We start from the raw sequence: 6,622 nt of genomic DNA, 5'->3' as shown, positions 1-6,622 counted from the left end.
GCTTATCAGGTTTTGGTGTAGAAACCGTCAGCTGCGGACGTCTCATGTTCTTATCTATATTTTACGTTTCTATTTGCTGCTGCAGCGGCCGAATCTCCTGACAGAAACCGTTAAAGTTTCATCTGATCTGATTTTAAAGTCGCTCTCCCCTCTGGAGTATCGCTGCTACATTTGAACCCGTGGCATTGTGGGTACAGGGCGTTTTCCCATCAGACTGATATATAATAATAAACAGGGATTACAGCGTTACATCGGTCTGGTGGTAAAAGGTTTCTCCATGATATTTCTATTTGATGTCGGGGGGTGACAGTATGGATTAGTGACCTTTGACTTCTTGCGGCCATTAGAGGGTCAAAGGCTCCCGCTGTCGCCTCATTAAGATGATTTATAGCATGCAGGGTGAATAAATCTGTATGTGTGTGTGTGCAGGGAGTGTGAATACGTCTAGGTTTGTGTTTGTGTGTCTAAAAATATAACCGGCGTCCCGCTGGTGCTGGAATTTAGGGAATATCCTGGAATTTAGAGCGATGTGTTCCAGACAGAAAGTCAGGAATCTATTAAAAATCAAGGCAGAGTTAAAAACCTTTATTTCACATCGACAGTTTAAATATTTCATAACCGGCCGACGCGTTTCAGCTCGAATGAGAGTGAAATTCAGAGAATGTGATCAAATTCTCCGGGGAAATCAGGGAATTTAATGAGTCACTTTCCAGGAAAACAGCAGAAATATGCTGTAAGTTTTTGATTGCGGGAGATGGTGGTGGAAACCTGACTGGAAAACAACATGAACAAACCAGGAAGGAAGAACAGTTTTTTTTTGTTTTTTTTTTACCAAATTTTTATTAATTTTCAACGAAAAACTGCAGACATACAATCAGTTAAAAAGGTAAACATAACATAGCAGAAATATGATGTGCAAAAGAGGTTGACATTTTATACTAAGTACAGCTTAGAAATAAATAAATAAATAAATAAAAATAACAAATTAAAAATAGTAATAGACAGAAATTAAAATAATATACAATTCTAATAATAATATTGGCAAAATAAAAATGTATATATAAAGATGTACATGTGCAAATACATACATAAACTACATACTCGCATCCACACACGCACAGACACACATACACACACATCCACACACACACCAACACACATACCTTCACCACCCAGGTATATATATAGAAATAAATTAAGTCAAAATTTCAAAATGATAAGCCATACTCTCAGTATTGAAGTCAGCTGCTAGCACCATATCTCTTAATTCGGAAGAACAGTTTTTTAAGTGGTCATTCATTCATAACCTTTTTTTGAAAATGTGTCGAATGTACAATATTAAAACAGGGCAAGCAAACAGACAAAGTCAACATATATCATGTAAACAAATGACGACAGTAATAATAAATAGAAAACAAAAGAAAAATCAAGAAGAAATGGTTGAGAGTAAAAGAGGGGAGATTCAGATTCAGAAACTTTATTGTCTATCACAAGCATGACAGAAAATTGTCTTTGACGTGGCTCATAAAAAAGGAAATAAAAGACACACCACCTAAGAACAAATAAACAGACATAAGGGTTAAAAACATACATAAGATTTGAGGTAAAAGTAAAAGTGCATGTGGCAACGTGCAAATATGACAGTGTGCGAATGTCTTTCATTGTTTGTTTAAAATACTGACAGCTGTTGGGATGAAGGAGTTCTTATAAGTGTTTAAAATCATATCTTTAAAATGATCAAAAGAAACAAAAGCATCTAACATTAATAAAAATTGCATTGTAGTTCTGGAAAGTCATGGAAAAGTCTGGAATTTTACACACAAGTGGGATCCTGGGTGAAATGTTCATTTTCCAGAGAATCATCTAAAGGCTTAAACTCTTTATTTCCAGTCCATTCTCCCCTAAATCTGTATAAGAACATTACAGCCATTTATCAGCTGTTTAATCCCACTGTGATGTTACTAAATCTATACAATTAAACACAAATATGACATTTATTTATTAGCTATAATAAAAGACTTGTTTGTTTTTTGCCAGTGTTAAAGAGCTGATGTAGGCTGGCCTTGTTTCTGCCTTCAAGGCTTAGTGTATGTGTGTGTGTGTGTGTGTGTGTGTGTGTGTGTATGTGTGTGTGTGGGGGGGACAGCGTGGGAGTTGCTTTTGGCAGGATCACAGCCTTTTGTTTTCCACAGAGTATAATTTCCGTTCCCAAGAGAGCGTGTGTGTGTAAAAAGCCTTCTGTGTTCTCTCTCTGTGTGTGTGTGTGTGTGCGTGTGTGTGTGTGTGTGTGTGTGTACGTGCATTAGAAATCGTGGACTACATCGAGCGTCTGCAGGTGCTGAGGGAGATCGTCAATAAGTTTCCTCCTGTCAACTACCTGGTCTTCAAATACATCATCACACATCTCAACAGGTGAGACACACACACACACACACACACACACGCGCACACACACACACACACACACTCTCAACCAACCATAAAGCTCAGATACATGCTCCATACAAACAACAAGCTTAGATATATACACACACACACACACACACACACACACACACACCAAGTTCAGATGCACATACCACTCACACAGACACACACACTCACACACACTCCCTAATCTCAGATACACACTCGATGCACACATCAAGCTTAGACACACACACACCAATCTCAGATAAACACACACACTCTAAGCTCAGATGCACACACACATACACACACACCGAGTTCAAATACACACACACCTAGTACACATGCACATACCACACAAACACACACACAAAGTTCAGATGCACCTATCATACACACACACACACACACACCAAGCTCAGACACACATGCGCATGCTAAGCTCAGATACCATATGCACACACACACACACACACTTCACAGCTGGGGTTTTTGAGTCTCATGCTGTGTGTGTGTGTGTGTGTGTGTGTGTGTGTGAGCTAAACGCCCCAACATGCAAATGAAAGTGTAGATGTGGTGTGACAGAGAGGAGAGAGGAGGGACTAATCCTGATCTGCTGCTGAGAGCAAAACACACAGCCAGCGCTGAAAATAAAACAGTCAGCACAGACAAAAACAATCTGAAGAGAAAACTACAGTCTGAACAGAAGAAAACCGTCTGAACAGGAAACTACAGTCTGAATAGAAGAAAACCGTCTGAACACAAAACTACAGTCTGAATAGAAGAAAACCGTCTGAACACAAAACTACAGTCTGAATAGAAGAAAACCGTCTGAACACAAAACTACAGTCTGAATAGAAGAAAACCGTCTGAACACAAAACTACAGTCTGAATAGAAGAAAACTGTCTGAACAGAAAACTACAGTCTGAATAGAAGAAAACAGTCTGAACAGGAAACTACAGTCTGAATAGAAGAAAACAGTCTGAACAGGAAACTACAGTCTGAATAGAAGAAAACAGTCTGAACAGGAAACTACAGTCTGAACAGAAGAAAACAGTCTGAACAGACAAAAACAATCTGAACACAAAACTACAGTCTGAATAGGAGAAAACAGTCTGAACAGGAAACTACAGTCTGAACAGAAGAAAACAGTCTGAACAGGAAACTACAGTCTGAACAGAAGAAAACAGTCTGAACAGGAAACTACAGTCTGAATAGAAGAAAACAGTCTGAACAGGAAACTACAGTCTGAACAGAAGAAAACAGTCTGAACAGGAAACTACAGTCTGAACAGAAGAAAACAGTCTGAACAGGAAACTACAGTCTGAATAGAAGAAAACAGTCTGAACAGGAAACTACAGTCTGAACAGAAGAAAACAGTCTGAACAGGAAACTACAGTCTGAACAGAAGAAAACAGTCTGATCAGGAAACTACAGTCTGAACAAAAGAAAACAGTCTGAACAGGAAACTACAATCTGAACAGAAGAAAACAGTCTGAACAGGAAACTACAGTCTGAATAGAAGAAAACAGTCTGAACAGGAAACTACAGTCTGAATAGAAGAAAACAGTCTGAACAGGAAACTACAGTCTGAATAGAAGAAAACACTCTGAACAGGAAACTACAGTCTGAACAGAAGAAAACAGTCTGAACAGGAAACTACAGTCTGAATAGAAGAAAACAATCTGAACACAAAACTACAGTCTGAATAGGAGAAAACAGTCTGAACAGGAAACTACAGTCTGAACAGAAGAAAACAGTCTGAACAGGAAACTACAGTCTGAATAGAAGAAAACAATCTGAACACAAAACTACAGTCTGAATAGGAGAAAACAGTCTGAACAGGAAAAATAGTCTGAACAGAAAACTACAGTCTGAATAGAAAACTACAGTCTGAATAGAAAACTACAGTCTGAATAGGAGAAAACAGTCTGAACAGAAAACTACAGTCTGAATAGAAGAAAACTACAGTCTGAATAGAAGAAAACTACAGTCTGAACAGAAAACTACAGTCTGAATAGAAGAAAACTACAGTCTGAATAGAAAACTACAGTCTGAACAGAAAACTACAGTCTGAACAGAAAACTACAGTCTGAATAGAAGAAAACTACAGTCTGAACTGAAAACTACAGTCTGAACAGAAAACTACAGTCTGAACAGGAAACTACAGTCTGAACTGAAAACAGACAGGACTTTGACAAAGCAGATTCTGTCAATATATATAAAAAAAATATATATAGAGTTCCCACCTTTTTTCGCCTATTTACAATTATTGGTAAACATTATTTTCTTTGTTCCATCATCATAAGTTTCCTCCGACCGGATTTCAGTGTTCCACTTGTTCAAACTGAAAGGTTTAATAAACAAAGAAAGAGATTCACCGAAGCACAGTTCAGTGACACGACTCATTTTTTGTTGTCAGAATCTGCTTTGTTGGCGTTTCGTTTATTTCCTAAAGTGTGATCTACTGTATCGCCTGAACTTTTTTCTACTGAGACAAATCCAGAAGTTTCTTAGCAGAGAGTTTGTTGAGCGATGCGAGCGAGGCTCAGTGATGAGACAGCGAATCGATGTCCAACCCTCGCTGACAGCTGGAATATTACAGCTAGAAACAGAAGACAGAATCCATCTCTCTTCTGTGAGCTGGAAGACACTGAAGATAAATGCAATTTATTTGAAGTTCTGTTGTCTTTTATATGATGGGCTGAGAAGTTTCTTGGTTTCTCCTGGTTAGACGATAATGAAAGACTTGAAATATGTTTCACAAAATGCAGGTTCTTGCTATCCAGCGCCTGGGAAAACAGCAGTGTAGTTTGTTAGTGTGATACCTGAGTTCGTTAAGGAATATTTTGTTAGATGCAAACTTAAATGTGATGTATAGATTTGACTCAAAATCATATTAAATCATTCTCTTCCTACATTTCCTGTGTAGGGTGAGCCAGCAGAGAAAGATGGCTGAAAATTTGTTAAAGTCACAATGAAATTAATGACTTTTTCATCTTTAAACAAATTTATAAAATTTGTATTTTCTTGTATTTTTTTAAAATCAAAATCCCATTACTTATCCCACTACTTCCTGAAATATGTATATTTTAGTGGTTACTTCATGGCATACCAGTTGCTGTACATAAAAATTCCCACCAATATACTATCACAGATTCCCACCAATAATACGGCCAATTACAGACGTAAGACCCCATCAAAATGACACTTCCTTGTGACTTTAACATAACTAGTTTATTAAACTATGTCTGTCCATATTTCATGTCTTCTAAATTTTGTTTACTGTGCCCAAGGTGGACAAAGTGTCTTCCTCAGCTTGGAAAGACCGCTTCTATTTTCTGTCAGCTGACCAATTTGAGGCAGTAGGCGGTGACAGTGTTTGGTGAATTAATTTAGCCATTTCTGACCATTTTAATGTGTTTCTTTCCTCCGCAGGGTGAGCCAGCAGAGCAAGACCACCTTAATGACGGCCGACAACCTGTCCATCTGCTTCTGGCCGACGCTGATGCGCCCCGACTTCGAGAACAAGGACACGCTGTCGACCACCAAGCTGAACCAGGCCGTCATCGAGTCCTTCATCCTGCAGAGCGACTACTTCTTCTACGGCGGCGAGGTGGCGGAGAGCTCCAGCAGCGAGGGGACGCCGCCCCCCCACTGCCACAACATGGTGGAGGCCCTGCTTCCCCTGCAGCTCCCCCCGCCTCTGCAGCCCCAGCAGATCCAACACACCCTCCAGCCCGACCCGCTCATATAGAGAGAGAGAGAGAGAGAGAGAGAGAGAGAGAGAGAGAGAGAGAGGGGCAGGCTGGGTAAAACGCTGGTGAAATCTTTTGTCTTCGCTACCCGCCGCTTTCGGCAGGTAACCACCCATCGCTTGGAGGTCTTATTCTATTCTACAAAAACCTAGTCGGCTCGTAAAATAAAAAAAGTGAACTCGGCCGGTGAATTTTGTGGGGATTTGCCGGCCGCCGTGGCGTGCGGACGGACGAGGCTGTTCCCTGGCTGCTGACGGATTTGTCATCGCGTCAAACATCGAATCGACTCGCAGCGACTGAGCTTTGGGGTTCAGCGTCCTGGTCGGCGGTCGCCGGGGTCAAACTTGTGATCTTTCGGTCGCCGGGCGGCCTCTCTCACCGCTAGCCCTCCCTCCCTTCAGAGAATTCCCACCTCAAATCCCCCTGTTGATGCGGTCAGTTTCAGATTGATCGG

General features: G+C 40.3%; 1 protein-coding gene across 3 annotated transcripts in view; it reads left to right on the top strand.

Moving 5' to 3' along the window:
* arhgap5 (Rho GTPase activating protein 5) overlaps positions 1–6,421 on the top strand; it is a 50,506-nt gene extending 44,085 nt beyond the window's left edge. For all 3 annotated transcript variants that reach the window (XM_071918157.2, XM_071918156.2, XM_071918158.2), the window contains exons 6-7: positions 2,307–2,412; positions 5,849–6,421. In XM_071918157.2, coding sequence (XP_071774258.1) covers positions 2,307–2,412; positions 5,849–6,167 — 425 coding nt within the window. In that variant the 3' untranslated portion in view covers positions 6,168–6,421. The remainder of the gene's footprint in view (positions 1–2,306; positions 2,413–5,848) is intronic.
* Positions 6,422–6,622: the final 201 nt, after the last annotated feature.

The sequence above is a fragment of the Centroberyx gerrardi genome, chromosome 17 (genome assembly GCF_048128805.1).
Source record: "Centroberyx gerrardi isolate f3 chromosome 17, fCenGer3.hap1.cur.20231027, whole genome shotgun sequence".
Taxonomy (NCBI): Eukaryota; Metazoa; Chordata; class Actinopteri; order Beryciformes; family Berycidae; genus Centroberyx; species Centroberyx gerrardi.
Note: the sequence above shows the minus strand (reverse complement) of the source record. Positions and strands in the feature narration are given on the sequence as shown.